Source organism: Miniopterus natalensis, chromosome 14 (assembly GCF_054644295.1).
Source record: "Miniopterus natalensis isolate mMinNat1 chromosome 14, mMinNat1.hap1, whole genome shotgun sequence".
In the NCBI taxonomy this organism is placed as follows: domain Eukaryota; kingdom Metazoa; phylum Chordata; class Mammalia; order Chiroptera; family Miniopteridae; genus Miniopterus; species Miniopterus natalensis.
Window position 1 is genome coordinate 56,328,204 of NC_142094.1, and position 14,303 is coordinate 56,342,506.

The 14,303-nt window shown below is 54.9% G+C and overlaps 1 protein-coding gene across 1 annotated transcript; it reads left to right on the forward strand.

The window, feature by feature from the left end:
• Positions 1–5,170: 5,170 nt before the first annotated feature.
• On the forward strand, positions 5,171–13,712 carry CLRN3 (clarin 3). The gene is made up of 3 exons (XM_016204122.2): positions 5,171–5,399; positions 10,625–10,804; positions 13,432–13,712. Exons 1-3 carry the CDS (start codon positions 5,171–5,173, stop codon positions 13,710–13,712), a joined length of 690 nt encoding a protein of 229 aa, XP_016059608.1.
• The last annotated feature ends 591 nt before the right edge of the window (positions 13,713–14,303 follow it).

The window sequence follows — 14,303 nt, forward strand, 5'->3', positions numbered from 1 at the left end:
CAACACCAGGTCGTGCCAGTCCCCTGCCAAGAGCCTTCATTCAGAACAGAACCCACACTCCTGGGAGGCTCTGCCCGGCCTCTCGCGCCAGTTCAGGGTGCTCCAGCCCTCAGCGCCTTCTCCCCGTGTCAGAGACAAACATGTCCCAGTGGGGTGGGGGCGGGGGAGGGGGCCTTCCCCCTCTGTACCTGCCCCACCTCCCTACACCCCGCTGGAGGGTGTCCCCACACCGCTCCCTCTGCTACTCTCTCAAGGTGTGTTCACCCGTTTAGCGTCATCCCGCCCCCTTTCGCCCCCTTTCCTGCCCCTCGCCCGGGGCTATAGGCTCCCAGACTCCATCCAGAGCTCCGGGCACAGCTCCCGTGGCCAGGACGTGCCCGTGAACGCAGGTGGGCTGACAGGTGAGAGGAGGGGTCCCGGTCGGCAGCACCAGGCAGCCCTGCCTCCCGGAGCCTGGCAGGGCAGGTGGTTCCCTCCTGAGTGTGCCCCGAGGCTCGCCCGGGTGGGGGGACCAGGGAGCCCGGTGCTGCCGTCACCCAGCTCCGGATTCCCCTGGGGTGACGGCCTGCAGAGCCCGGCTTCCGCGCGAGGGCCGTCAGTTCAAAGCTCCGATGAGCACGGTTCTGCTTGTTGTGGCCGCAGGGCTGCGGAGGCAGAGACGGGGCGCAGGAGGGCGAGCGAGCCGCCTGCGTGAGACATCTGCTGCCGGAAAGCCAACAGCCCTGGGAACATGACGCGGGGCAGATGGCTCTCCCCTCCCCGTAACGTCTTCTCTGTGGGACCCCGCAGATGCTTCCAGGAACGGAGCAAGGCCCCTCCACTTTTTCTGAAGTCTAAAGACGCTGACCATAGTCACACAGACGCTGAGGTGTGTGACCATTTGGGGCCCTCCATTCCTCCTAAACAGCATCCAGCCTCTCAGGCTCAAGGCCCCTGCGACATCAGGCTCAATTTCCCTTTCCTGGGCTCCGAGGACCCCCCCCCCCAGCCTCTTGCCACCCCGAACACCTAGGGACGAGTCCTCATGGTGCAGGACCCTGGGACTCGGCCTCGGTCAGCCCGCAGCCTCCTCTTCGCCCCTCGCGCACCCGTCTAAGCCCCGCGGCCTCGCTGCCGCCACCCTCCCCTCCCGGCCACCGCCCGCCAGCCTGGCAGCTCCTTCCCTTAGACGCGGCATTTTCACTCCCGGGTGAATTTCATCGTGGACGACACACGCGCGTCACAGACCCTAAGTGCGCCGTGTCGTGGAGAAGGGAAGCACGTGGCCAGCGAGGGGCAGATCCCACCAGGCGCTGACCTTCTCCACCCCCCGAGAGATCCCCCGTCCCCTCCCAGAGGCCGTTCACCCCGCCAGGGGCACGCGTCCCTTCTAACCCGACCGCACAGCCCACGCTTTTATTTCTAGTTTCTTTCGCTCGACAGGATCCCCCGAGGGTCGTGTTTTGTTACCTCATCTTTGTCTTTTCACATAAATCTGATTAAAAAGTGGATTTGTGTGGTTTTCTTTGAGTCTGTCATACTCGGGATTCGAGGTGCCTCTTGCTCTATAAGTTTACACTTTTCATCGATCTGGGAAGTTTTCAGACACTGTTTCCTCAGGAACGTTTCCCACCTTCTCCCACCCCGGGGACTCCGGCTACAGGTTCCTCGCGTCGCCTGACGTTGGCCCTCGGGGCCCCCAAGCCTTTTAAACGTGCAAGGCTCCTTGGCTCTCCGGGTCAGTTCTGTCACTGTCGCTGCTGCTCATGCGCGGTCATCGCCGTTCCGGCTGCTAGACGCCGCAGGGGAGGAGCCGTGGCCGGGCTGCTCGCGGCGGCCGCCGCACAGGCGTCCACGCAGCACGTCGTGTGTCCCCCTGACCCTGGCCGCCTCCGTCAATTCTGCCTCGAGTTTAAAGACCACGGAGTCTCTCAGAAGGACGTGCGCTCTGGCGAAGGCACGTTTCCCACCGACGTCCTCGGGAAGCTGCGAGACCCTCGGCAGAATCGGGCAGAATGAAGCGCCTGCGGTTCTGTAGGTCTCACCGTGAAATGCCGCCTGTGGCCCACAGAACACGGCCACCCGTGGAATGATTTATCACTCACCTCCTTTCGCCTCGTGTATAGCTTCGGTTTGCTCAGGGATTGAGAAAAAAGGTGGTAACAGGATATAAAACAGCGGCAAGATACTGAGGAAACTCCTGGTAAACAGGATCTAGGCAGCTATTTTTTATCAGTTATTAAAACCAGATAAAATTTAGCTTTTACATGTTTGATTTCCTAAAACATTGCGATGTTAAGAAAGGGTTTTATGTATTAAAAATTGCTCCTTTCATGGGCAATTTCGCTCCTCCTGAGAGTCTTCCTATTAAAATGATCCCAATGTATATATAAACTACATACGTTTTATAACAAGAGCGTAAATATACATGAGTTAATTAAAAAGAGTAAAATAAATCCTATTATATCTTTAGCGCTCTATGTGTTATGAGGCTCATATTTGTGTTTGTTTTTGGGTTTTTGGTATTTTTTTTTTTTTTTTAAAGAAACAACCCCGTTTTTTCGTAACCCACGTGATAAATGGGAAATCAGCGGCCACCAATTGTGGTAAAATAGTAAAAGGAGAGCAGCTCGTCCCTTCTCGCCCTTCCTATCAGCCAGGCGAGCATTTTCCAAAGTAAGATCCCGCGAGCGGCCCGTGCCGAGGACGTCAGGAGAGTGCGTAGTACAAGGATGGCCATTTTTTATGTCATATGCAAATGACATATTTATTTTCTTGTATTACAAAAGTACTATATACATCCTTTGAGGTTTTTATTACAACTAAGCTACTGTAGATAGTGTCAGAGTCAATTAATTCAGAGAACATTAGGAAGGGAATAGAGATGGTAACCACAGAGGTGAAAATCTCAGCAGTGGCCCTGAGTGACTGAATCGGGGGCAGTCCCGAGCCGGAGCCACCCAGCCGTCGGTGCCCCCTGCATCCCAGGTGTCGGTCTTGCTGTCCCCGGCCTGTGGAGGATTCGTGCTCCCGGCTGTGTTGCGTCTGACGTCACTTTCCCTGGTCACCCACGCCCAGCCTTGGCCTGCCCTAGCCCACCCTTCCTGCGGTCCCTGTTCCTGGAGGTGTCCCTGGCAGAGGGCGAGACAGTCCCCAGAGCCAGGCCCTGGAAGAGTCCCAACCTGGGTAGAGAACATTCTTGACTTGAAGCGTGATCACAGGCGCTGCCTCCCCAAACTCGAAACGAATCAAAAAGAATTTCCGTCATAAGAAGGCTTCCTCCCCCGGCTCTAGGTGTGGGGATGAGTGACTGGGTTGGCTCTGGGCAAGGATGGGCGTCACTGAGTCAGGAACAGGGCAAGGAGAAGCACCGCGGATGGGAGGAGGGCAGGACCGCTGACCGCCTTGGAGGCCCTGCTCCAGGTGATGCACAGGGCCTCTGTTACCCCAAACTTGTGGGAGCTAAGCCAACGGGACGTGGGTGGTTTGTCAAAGCTCAGCCCAGTCTTTCCTCCTGGATGCATTCAGGGGGAAAAACGATCGAAAGGCATCCAGATTTAAAACAGTACTGCACCAAAGAAAGTAGATGGATGGCAGAAAGCACATAAAAAGATGTTCAGCATCATTAATACAGTGAAATGCAAATCGAAACCACAGGGAGATACTACTAAGCACTTATAAGGCCAAATTTTAAGGGACTGATAATAGCGAGTGTTGGAGAGGACGTGGAGCAGCTGGAACTACCACCCGTTGCCGGGGGAGAGGGGAGGGGGACACCTTGGCACAGCCTCTTTGGAAAAACACTTTGTTTCTTCTAAAGTGAAATACATGTACCACATGTCCCAGCAATTTCTCTCCCACATCTTTACCCAGGAGAAAAAAAAGCATAAATCCACGTGAAGACTTGTACTCAGATGTTCGTAACAACTTCATAATAGTAAGTTGAACCTACTCAGATACCCACGGCTGCTGAGTGGATAAACAAAATCTGGTGCATCCAGATGAATCGCAAAATAAGCCGGACACAGAAGATACGCATTGCTGTCAAGTGAGAAAAGGAAAACAGAGAAGCAGATCACAGAATTGTAACAATGTAACGTTACCTATAAAACTGGCTACACTTTAAAAATTTAATAGCCAGAATTTTCCAGCACTATGAAAAAGAGAACTGTTCTTAAACATGGCTGGGGCTATGCATTGGAGGCCAATTTGCATTTGGTATCAAGAATTGTAAACCGTCTGCCAGAAACAGCCATCTTCTCCGGGAATTTACCCTAAGGCCAGAATCAACAATCTGCATCCAAGCAAGTCTGGGTGAGCAAAAAGTGTAGTAATAGGGAAAACGTCCAAAGTAGAACATTGTTAGATTAATGATAATGAACCCATAAAAACTGAACAGTATCGAGTGGTATAAAATGTAAGCTTTTATAAAAACGGCTTGTCAACTGACTCCGAAAAAACACACCCCAACAATAAAATCCAAAGAGTAAATACTGTAAGACCACATTCTTTTATCAAAATCATCGAAAAGTAGAAATTGAAAATAGAAACAATGCTATCATATAATAATTTTACAAACTTACTCCTCCGCAAAGAAGAAATAAAAAAATTGCAGTTTCAAGATGTTCAATGACAATTTTCAAAAGGCCACTACGTGGTACCATTAGCGAAGGCTGGCTCTGCTTAGGGTTTCCTTTTGGAATCATTGTTATGGTCAAATTATTAACCAGTAGAGCAGTTTGTGAGTGAGTTGAGACCCTATGTTGTTGGCTGCTTAGGATCTGCAACATTTTGGGGGTCCAGGCCCTCCGCTCCCTCATTATTTAGGAGTTCTAGTCCCACCCTGTCCGGCCGTGGGGCTGGGCTCGCTCCCGTGGCCCTTGACAAGGGTTACAGATTAATCGTGCGACGGAGGAAGCCTTGGGAAGATCGCGCCCCCGTGTTCCCGCTGGTTGGCTGTGCCCATGGCAACCTCCTACTCCGGACCAAAGTCCAGCTGCTGTAAATCTTTATGGCCATGTCCATGGTCCAAGGCGCATTAGTACAACCCTTCCGATGAAGAGCCAGCTCTTATATTTTACAACAAAGTAGTAGGCTCCGCTTCTAAATTCTGGGCTCCAAATGATAAGGTCCAAAGATATTAGGAAAAGGTACATAGTTTTTTCCCTAGGACCATCGTTTACTCGGAAAAATGCCTTCAACACAGAAAACGCTCATGTTCCTGTCGAGCTCCTTCACGAGCTTCGGGGCGTTCGTGGTCATCTGCGCTATCATGGCGGCCCAGGAGTGGGTCAGCAGCAGCATCGCCATCAGTGACAGCTCTTCAAACGGCACCATTGTCGTCACCTATGGACTCTTTCGTGGGCAGAGCAAGCAAGTTCTGGAACACGGACTTGGGGAGACAGACAAGTACTTTGAAGGTAAGTGAGAGATGGATTGGAACGGGGATAGTGAGATTGAGTTGACTGGGTGAGACTCATGTCATCCAATATTTTAATATCTGTTCATATTTAACATTTAATATTTTTTCTATTAATTCAACCAATATTTCTTGAACACCTGATCTACAGGTGAGCACCGCAGGTGACTTAGTGGGGCACCAGGACATAGACTGCAGATCTCCTGCTCTTCCCAAGCGTATCACTTGGTTGGGGAGGGGCGACCTACCGCTGACTAACCGCCGACTTCTCGCTGTCCGACCCCCTTAACATTTCTTGAACTTTCCTGCTTCCTGCCATCCTCAGAGCTGCTACGTGAGTCCGGGCCACCCCCAGCCCTTCCTTGGTTTCCTCTAACATATCTCTGTCCCCGCCTGGCTTGCTTCAGGCCCTTTCTTCACAACGTGCTTTCTAAACTGCTAATCTAATCACTCTCTTTCCTGCTACCCTCTAATGGCTCACTGTGGTCCTCAGGATAAAGTATAAATTGTCCAGGTGGCTGGACAGGCCTCCCTCCTCTCCTTTGATATTTAATATTTTAATACCTGTTCACACCTCCTGCCAGTGGTGTCATTATTTCTGCTTCCTCCCTTCCGGCTGTGCCTGTTGGCACCACGGTCTGAATCACTGTCGCAGAGGCTGTTTGAGTGACGCTAGTGAGTTTATTGACACGTAAATGACTGAGGGAAACTATGCGTCAGCAACCTGGTATCCACCGGCAGGAACATCATTTTTAACCGTGTGGAGCGTGGATTTTCAGTTGCATCAACAGCCTCTGTCCAGAACTTCATTAGTGGCCGTCCAAGGAAAAGATGAAGTGGAAAACGGAGTCCATTCCTTCCTTTCTTTCTTTTTTAAAGTATGTTTTTGTTGATTTGAGAGAGAGAGGAAGGGAAGGGAGAGATAGAAACATCGATGAGAGAGACACACTGACCGGCTGCCTCCTGCACGGCCCCTGCTGGGGACTGAGCCAGAAACCCGGGCCTGTGCCCTGACTGGGGATCCAACCTGTGACCTCCTGGGTCATGGGGTGACTCTCAACCACTGAGCCACACCGGCCGGGCAAGGGAGTCCATTTCTTATTCCTGTCTCTCAAGTACATTTCTTTAACCAATTTGAGTTTCCATTTTTACCCCCAAAATATCCATTGTAGTTGGACATAATATTAGATTTCCTTGAATTCTATATTTCGCAGGAACTCCTAAATTTTTCTCTGATTTCTTACATGATCATGCCCTACTCTTAATGGGTGGAAAATAAAAACTCATGGAGAATGGTAAGTTAGCTCCTTCTTTCACTTTTGAAGTCTGAATATGTACCGTTACGTTTTCTAACTATGAAAGCTGCCTTTGCGAATTATTTAGCGCCCTACACGGGTTACACTCTGCACAGCGGCATGCGCGGGTGTCCCGGGTGTTACCCCGTCTTTTCCTCCTGACAGGTGAATGCGCGCCATTCCCTGCCTGATACAATGTTGCACTGAGTCCCTTCCCGCTGCCTACCGGAAGGAGGTTGAGCCTGGGGCGCGCCCGAGGCTCCAGCTCTAGTTTGTGACTTTATTAATGAAATGATTTCCTTAAATCCAGAGCAATATGGTTATAGTTCCAAGTTATAAATTTGCTTTTAGGTACGAGCAGAAGCATCGTGTCCCCCACAGCCTCAGCGGGACCCGCCTCGGCTCACAGGGAAACGAGGGGTGTTCATGGTGCAGCTGCTGGAAACCGAAACTCTCAAAGATTCACTCACACTCAGCCACGTGAACAGCATTTGCAAAACCAGAGAGTGTACTGGGTTCCCAGTCTCCCGACTCATTTAGGTATTTTAATATGAGCTAGAGCCCTGTGAAGTTCTGATTGTCATGGCGTCTGCTTGGAACCAATGGTTCTGATCTGTGACAAATGGCTTCATGAGCGCCCCACCCACCTGCACACTGGGAAGCTCAGGGGGGGCAGGGGAAGGTCAGAGCCAGGAGGCAAGGGGAGGTCAGAGCCAGGCCCTACAGCCCCGTGGGTGATGGAAGTTCTGTGGCGTTGAGTGGCAGGACAACCCTGAAGGTGGCAGGACCAAGTGGGCACCCCATGCAACGTGGGGGCTCCGAGAAGGTGGGACATTGGAACCTGCTTTGCCTGGTTCTCTCCTCTGATTTGTTGTTCCCCAGGAGCCACATCCCAACCTTCTGGAGTCACTGTGAGCCTCCAGGTAAGAAGGTGAGCCATGCCCCCACCAGGGCAGGTGCAGGTACAGGAGCAGGTGCAGGTGCAGGTGCAGGTGCAGGAGCAGGTGCAGGTGCAGGTACAGGTGCTACACAGCTGCTCTGGTTGATATCAGAGCCGGGGGACCCTCGCTGCTGGTGATTTTAGCAACCGGTAAACTCATGCACAGCTCTCTGGAGAAGATGGGAAAAGGCCTGTAACTAGCACGTATGCCGTGGTGTCCTCTGGCTGCTGCAGCCCCGCGGGTCCTTCCCAGAGGACAGAACTTCAGCGTCACAGTGAGACAGGGCCGCTCTCCTGCTGGTGTCTCGTGACCACACGGAGCTAATTTTGAGTCAGAATTCTGTCATTGGCAGCACGGGAAAATCTGCCCAGCAGTGACGGATTGACTTCTCCGTCTGCGAAGTTACCCGTGTTAGCTTGGCTGGGCCGAGGTCACACTGAAAGTCTCCAAAGAGTGACGAATATCGCAGAGCTCGGTTCTGTCTCCGCAGAGGGTGTATCGCACTGTGCCGACTGGGGCTGTGGGCCTGGGCTGGAAAAAGCAGAGCCAAGTGACAATGGCTGATTGCAGGTGCCAAAAGAATTCGGTCAACGCCAGGTCCATCGCTGGGAAAAGAGTGAGCCAGGCCCGTGAAACCCGACCGCTGGAGCGGCTCAGCTGACCCGGAGGCCTACCCGCCGCATCCGGAGGCACCCAGCTTGTCCAACATCCAGGCGGAGAGCGACAGGCCCTCCGTGCCCCCAGCGAGCACGGGGCCCTGGCTGCGCCGAAAGCTCTGGATGTTCAATCTCAGCTCAAGGACAGCTGCTCGAGCAGCTGCTGTGTGAAGGAGGAGCCTGGACACAGAATTGCACACAGCTCCCGGCCTTGGTGGACTCACCATCTATTCTTTCTAGAGAAAGACCCCCCGTCAGTTAAATCCAACACCCCACAGGAACCGCGGGGCAAATGACAGCAAGGAGCAGTTTCACCCCAATCCAGCTTCCCCCCCCCCGCCACGGCCTCTCCTCCACCCACCCATTCGTCCTCTGGGAGCTCCGAATTGTACTATCAGCCCAGGCCAAAAATAATCCGGAGAGAGAGAATCTGCTGCGAAAATCAATTAATTGCAAGAAGAACCAGGGAGATTTTCCTTCAGAATTTACAAAAAGCCCAACCTCACCCATCTGCCATATGTTTCTGGGTTAGGAGGGACTTACCGTTTGCCCCAGAGACGTGACCGCAGAGGGAAGGGGAGCTTCAGGGGGCAGAAAAGGCGTAGCCGTACCCTTCTCCCCAAGCGTAGGGGTCACGAGCTGGGACACCCCACGCTCTGGGATCTGTGGCCTTACCGAGCTCCTCCAGTGGTACACTGAGGTCCACGGATTGAGAAGCTCACCAGGTCCTGCTCCCTGGGGACCAGGGGCGGGGGGAGGGGTAGAGACAGTTCCCACCCACAAAGCCACTGCCCTTCCCTTGGTTTCGGGGGACTTACAGGTAACCAGAGGTAGAAGGGCCAGATGGCATGTGGGTCCTGAGGGTTAAATCCCCGCTCACCGGGAGCCCGGATGTCCGGACGACCCCATTTCTGCACACGGCCCACCCCCAGCTGCGGAGTCCTGGCCTCTCTCCGGGGCTGCCAGGCAATTAGTGCCCATTGAGAGGTGGTTCTCCTGATTCCAGAGCTTGGCCCCGAAAAGGAAGAAAGAAAGAACGGAATGTATTTGCTAATTTTGTAGGCAGAGAGCATCTGTCAGATGCTCTGCGGTTTATTGTTGTTTCATATTTGTTAACTTTCTCTGAATTTGCAGCTCTCATTGTCTGAGTTCTGAATCAGGCCGGGGCGGGAAGACGCAGCTGTTACACCTGCGTGGCAGAGAATTCAGAGGCTGGAATATACTTTTAAAAGGGGGCAGTCACATGAAGATGGATCGCCACATGAACCCACAGGAGAGTGAGTCCTCAGGCTCCAAGCAGACTCCCTCCGGAAAAATCGTGTCTGTGGGTCTGACTGTCAGAAGCAAAGCTCACCCTGACTGTCACTTTCTAATTAAAGTGGAATGTTTCCCGCTTGCAAATGAGCCTCCATTGACAGCTTTTAGTAAGTGCATAGAGCAGAGGGAGTCTCCAGGCGCCCAGGACCCAGGACATTTTCCATCCTGAAGTTTCTGTTTTCTGTTAAGTAGCCAAATTGTGGCTGTCACAGCAGGTCCTGGTAAAATAAACTCGATATGATATGGTGGCATCTCCTAGGGCCTAACACACTGGCAGCCTTGGAGAGGCTTACCAGGGCGTGGCTGGGGTGCAGGTGTGGCTGGAGTGTGGGGCTGCACCTCTGTGCTGGTCACCCTGTGCTGTAAATAAAGGAGTGAGCAGGGGAACCGGAGAACAGGAAGGGGGAGGTGTGGTTAGAAACTGACAGCAAAGTGGGAGCTGATGGCCAACGGCCGGGGCTCCATTTGACGGAAGTGCATGGTCATGTCTGGAGCTCCTTTGCACCTAAGAAATAGGCAGGTTTTATAAAATTTTTTAGAACGCTGAAGAATTTAGCTCAGAAAGAAATCTGATGGTTCACCCAAGGGCCACCTTCCTCATTCAAGCCACAGGGGTTTGGGGTTCCTTTGGCTCCAAGGAAGCCAAGTCGGGAAGTGTGGTATCATCTCAGTTTGCACACACAGAAGTGACCACGGGAACCTCGGGGGTTATGGGATCCTCATGGGCACAGGTGCTTTCCTGGGGGACTTTAAAATTGGGATGGTTCGTATAACCTGAACCACTGTGGCTCCACCTCCACCCTGAGGTTTAAAGACCTGCCTGGAGGGGAACCGTGGGGACCCCCAGGTCCCACTCCCTCCCGTCCAGGCAGGCCAGAGGGATGCCGCCTGACTAACGGTCTCTGACCCAGTATGTACTGGGAAGGATTTGCAGGAAAGCCAGACGTTCGTGGCGCAGCCTCGGCCTGGAGTTGGTATTTGCACTTTGCACTATGTACTCACCTAACTTTATTTCAGTTTTAAAGAAACTGGACGGTTCTGCCCCCAAGGCTCTGCACGCGGTGGCGATCCTGCTCCTGGCCCTCAGCTTGTGCGCCTCGCTGCTGAGCTGTGGGTTCAGCTTCTACAACAGCGTCAGCAACCCCTACCAGACGTTCCTGGGGCCGCTGGGGCTCTACACCTGGAACGGGCTCTGCGGTGAGTGGCCGGGGCCCGCACTCGCCCGTCCCTGCTCCCGCCTCCCTCCCAGGCACAGTGGGCCACGCAGGGCGGGAGGCCCGCTCTGGGCCGGGGCTGGGGCTATTTACAGCATTTATGAGCATCTCTGGAAATAAGAGTCTGTATTACATGCACCGGGGAGAGGCAAGGAGAGGCGCGAGGAGGGCGTGTTAGGAGTTAAGATACACGACATGCACCAGGCTTTGCTTTCAAGCGTCGATGTGAGGGGTAAACGAGACACACAGCAATCATGACACAGTCACTGGGCTCCTGCTGTGTGTGTGACTCCAAACTAGGTTCCACGGGACGTACAGAGGAGCACACGCACAAATACACATGCACGCACATGCCAGCACACACATGCATGCGCACATATACACACACACATATGCACACACGCACACATAAATACTTATTTACTTTTTGTCGCCACATAACATCCGCATGATTGTGCCACAGAGAACAACAGAAATTGTCACTTAGGAGGATCTGGTGCCAACACCCTTTTGTGGGTGACCTGTGAGCCCAGGGTGTTGCTGTGCGGCGTTGCTAGGTATTTTATTTGCTTGTGGGCACGGTGTTGGGGTGGGGACTGCTGCCCGGATAGGAGGAGAATCCCAGCTTGAGTCACAGTAGGTTTGCCTCTCCCTGTGGCTTCGAGGGGCACTGCGGACACCAACTCTGGCCGGAGGCGTGGCCGGTGGGTCCCTCTCTGCCCCTGACGGCAGCCAGCTTTCTCCTGCTCTCTCCCCTGCTCCACACGGGAGCTTGGTCTCGAGAAAGGAGCGGAAGAGGCCTGTCCTGCTAACCTGTGAATTCCAGGTGGTGCATTGTAACGCAGGCCGGCCCCTTTCCAGCACAGGAGGGGTGCTCCAGAATCCAGGTGCCAGGCAGCCTGGGGGAGGCACCCTGGGCAGCGTCCCCCTGTCCTCCTGTGGGGGCCGACCTTACGCTGGCCTGGGGCAGGTGGCTGAAGGAGAGGCCAAGTCCCGTCCTGTGACTGGAGCGCGTGCTCTGGGAGGTGGGGCTCTGAGGGGAGCACCGCCTGATTCGAGCCTCGTAAATATTTCCACGGTGGCCTTTTCTAGGCTAATATTTGAGGGGATCTGTGACCCGCCCCCCAGCACAGCATGGATATGACAGAGACCCACACAACTCACTGACCAAACCATTAACCGGGGACCCCAGGTGGCACTGGGACCATCCCCAGCAAAGCTGCATGGGCGGCCACATGCATGCTCACCCCCCAGCTGCTCCAGCCACATTCACACACAACGAGCCCTTTCCTTTCTCTCTGTGCTTTTACTGCCTGGTGGAAAAAACAATCCACCCCCGAGTTCAGGGGGCATCCACGCTGGGCCAGGCACAGGGCCCTGCACGGGGGTTTCCCTGCTGCCCCGGCTCACAGTGGAGCTGGGGCCGAGGCGGAGGGGCTTGGTCACAAGCTCACCTATCCTCGCCCAAGCGCCAGGGTTCCCAGGCCATTCCTATGACTATATTTCACCTCCATCCACCAAACCAAAGGCGAGGCTCACTGGCACTCATTGCCAGGCTGAGAAATAGATAATTCTAATTTTTGCTCATGTAATTCAGGAGTCAAGGAAAGCAGGGGCTTCAGGTACAGCTGGCTCAGGGTGTCAGCTCACACCATCAGAACTCTGTTTCCCTCCCGTGTGCCGTCTCTAGATGTCCCAGCACCCCTCCGTCGCTCAGCAGCCCAGCTGGTCCTCTGAAGGGCGGTGCTGGTCCCAGCCATTCCCTGCTCACCGCCACTGAGACAACCCCAGGAGAAAAGACCCCTTTCCCCCAAACCTGACTCTCACTGGACTAGCCCTCTCCCTTTCCCTGGAGCCACCTCCACGGCCTGCAGGGTTGAAGTCACGGATTGACCCATCCCTTGGCCTAGAACCCCTGTCCACCTTGGGGCTAGGGCTGGGTGGGTCCTCAAGGAAAGTCGGGTGGTCGCAGCAGAGAGGAGGACCAGATGGAGGTCTGCGGCCTCCGGGTTCAAAGCCCATCCCTCACCTCAGCCAGAGGGAGCCCTGCTTTCCCCGAGGCTGGCTTTTCCCTCCACAGCTGAGTGTAAACCGACTTCCGTTGGCAGAGGCCCGATGGGTGTTTTTGGAGGAAAACATGGAAAAAGGAACCTGCAGGTTTCCCTCCTTCCCACCTGCTTCTCCCAACAAAGAACTTTGACAGAGAGAATTCGGGCACATTCCTCTCCCTGCTTGGGGCGAGTTCTAACACAGAGAGAGGCTGCGGGGGGCCGAAGACAACCCGAGGCCCTGAGGGTCAGGGAGTTTGTCCTGACGGGCCTGGGGCCGAGGCCGGTCTCTGGCTTCAAGTCCGGCCTCCTCTGACCCCGGCGCTGGGATAGCCAGGCCTTCCCCCGAGCCTCGGGGACCCCTGCTTTCCTCCCTTTCCTCCCGCGGGCTCCCGGGGGGAGAAGCCAGTGAGCCCGCTTGCCCACCCTCCACCTGTGGTGGGCTTTGTGCGCAAAGATGCCCCGGGTCGTTGTGCCCCAGGGCGGGGGCCACCTGCCCACAGGGAGCCAGAGGGAAGAGGGACTGGTTCCACATCACTTACGAAGTCCCCTCTCCTCCCAGCTTCCTTCACTGTCCTGACCATGGCGCTGTTTGCGGGGAACGTCCAGGCCAATCACCCTGCGGAAGAGCTGGTCCAGGCGCTGTACCCCCGGTACCCGCCTGCCACTCACAGAGGGACCAGCCACAGCTACGGGTACCCGTTTTGGCTCATGCTGCTGGTCATCCTCCTCAACATTGTCACCGCGGTCATCGTCCTCTTTTACCAGAAGGCCAGGTACAAGCGGAAGCAGGAGCAGAGAAAGCCAGTGGAGTTCGCGCCGCGGGACGGCATCTTATTTTGAACCCTGCCCGGTGGCACCGTCTCGGCCTAGCCCGCGGCGCCCTGAGCGGCCCCTGCCTGCCTCTCTGGCTCACTGTCCCCGTGCGGTCGTTTTTGTATCTCAGGGCGCCACGTTCTTCATCAACGAAGTCCCCGAAGAGGGTCCGGTGGTCGAGGGCGGGCAGGCGGGAAGGGGGCTCTCCGGCCGCGTGGTGGGCAAAGCGGTGGGGCGATCTCGAGCCTCAGGACCCTTCCCGCCGCCCAGCCTCCGCAGTAATAAAGGTCTGCGCCACCCACCCGCCCTGCGCGTCGCCCCGGCTCCTTAGCACCCGGCCCCAGCCTCCCTGGAGGGCCGACGCCCCGAGCCCACCCTGCGGACGAGACGCCCAGCCCGGAGGGGCTCAGGCTCCTCTGCCCAGCACCAGGTGTTGCAGGCAGAAGGCCAGGCTCTGGGGCAAATGACCTGGCCCCCGGGGCCCCGGGTCACCGTCATAACAAACCCCGCCGTGGGTGGAAGGGCCGCTGCCCATTTGGGGGGTCCCAAGGTGCGTTTTTGTAAGGACAAGATTAGAAAGTGAAAAGATAAAATATCTTTGTCTTTAAATGAATAAAA

Coding starts and splice junctions, on each gene's coding strand:
- CLRN3 (XM_016204122.2), top strand. CDS start 5,171: ATGCCTTCAACACAGAAAACGCTCATGTTCCTGTCGAGCTCCTTCACG. Junction 5,400..10,624: donor GACAGACAAGTACTTTGAAG/GTAAGTGAGAGA, acceptor ACTTTATTTCAG/TTTTAAAGAAACTGGACGGT. Junction 10,805..13,431: donor CACCTGGAACGGGCTCTGCG/GTGAGTGGCCGG, acceptor CTCTCCTCCCAG/CTTCCTTCACTGTCCTGACC.